This window comes from Glossina fuscipes, unplaced genomic scaffold, assembly GCF_014805625.2.
Source record: "Glossina fuscipes isolate IAEA_lab_2018 unplaced genomic scaffold, Yale_Gfus_2 112, whole genome shotgun sequence".
NCBI classification, from domain to species: domain Eukaryota; kingdom Metazoa; phylum Arthropoda; class Insecta; order Diptera; family Glossinidae; genus Glossina; species Glossina fuscipes.
In genome coordinates this window covers 8,659,073-8,659,413 of record NW_023998455.1, presented here as the reverse complement: position 1 = coordinate 8,659,413, position 341 = coordinate 8,659,073, and the positions used below count along the sequence as shown (strand labels likewise).

At 41.1% G+C, this 341-nt stretch overlaps 2 protein-coding genes across 2 annotated transcripts in view; one reads left to right on the top strand and one right to left on the bottom strand.

Annotated features, from left to right (window-relative positions):
• Nucleotides 1-341, bottom strand: part of LOC119639177 (protein kinase C-binding protein 1) — a 25,191-nt gene that overhangs the window by 16,389 nt on the left and 8,461 nt on the right. The gene's annotated exons all lie outside the window — the stretch shown is intronic.
• The window catches only part of LOC119639342, a 5,875-nt gene that overhangs the window by 1,484 nt on the left and 4,050 nt on the right, over nt 1-341 (top strand). The window contains exon 2 of the mRNA XM_038036646.1: nt 8-300. Within this exon, the coding sequence (XP_037892574.1) occupies nt 8-300 (293 nt within the window). The remainder of the gene's footprint in view (nt 1-7; nt 301-341) is intronic.

Here is a 341-nt window from a genome sequence, read left to right as displayed (position 1 = left end):
GAGATAGATGTAAGGGACGGAACCGGAAACGAAAACGGAAAGGATTTCTCTACTGACAGTAATGATAATCAGGATGGTGACGGCGAGCAAAATCATGCCAAGAGAAGCACGTATGATGAAGAAAATGATGAGCAAAGTGAAAAACAGTCGAGTTTTAAGCAAGACGAAGTGGAAAACGCTGTAGCGAACGAATCTGAAGAAAGAAAAGACGATTATACGGTTAATAATGGCAAGGAAAAGAAAGAAGAAATCGAAGTTGCTCGAGCGGCTCTTTTGGATGACAATAAAAACGAGATAGATGTAAGGGACGAAACCGGAAACGAAAACGGAAAGGATTTCTC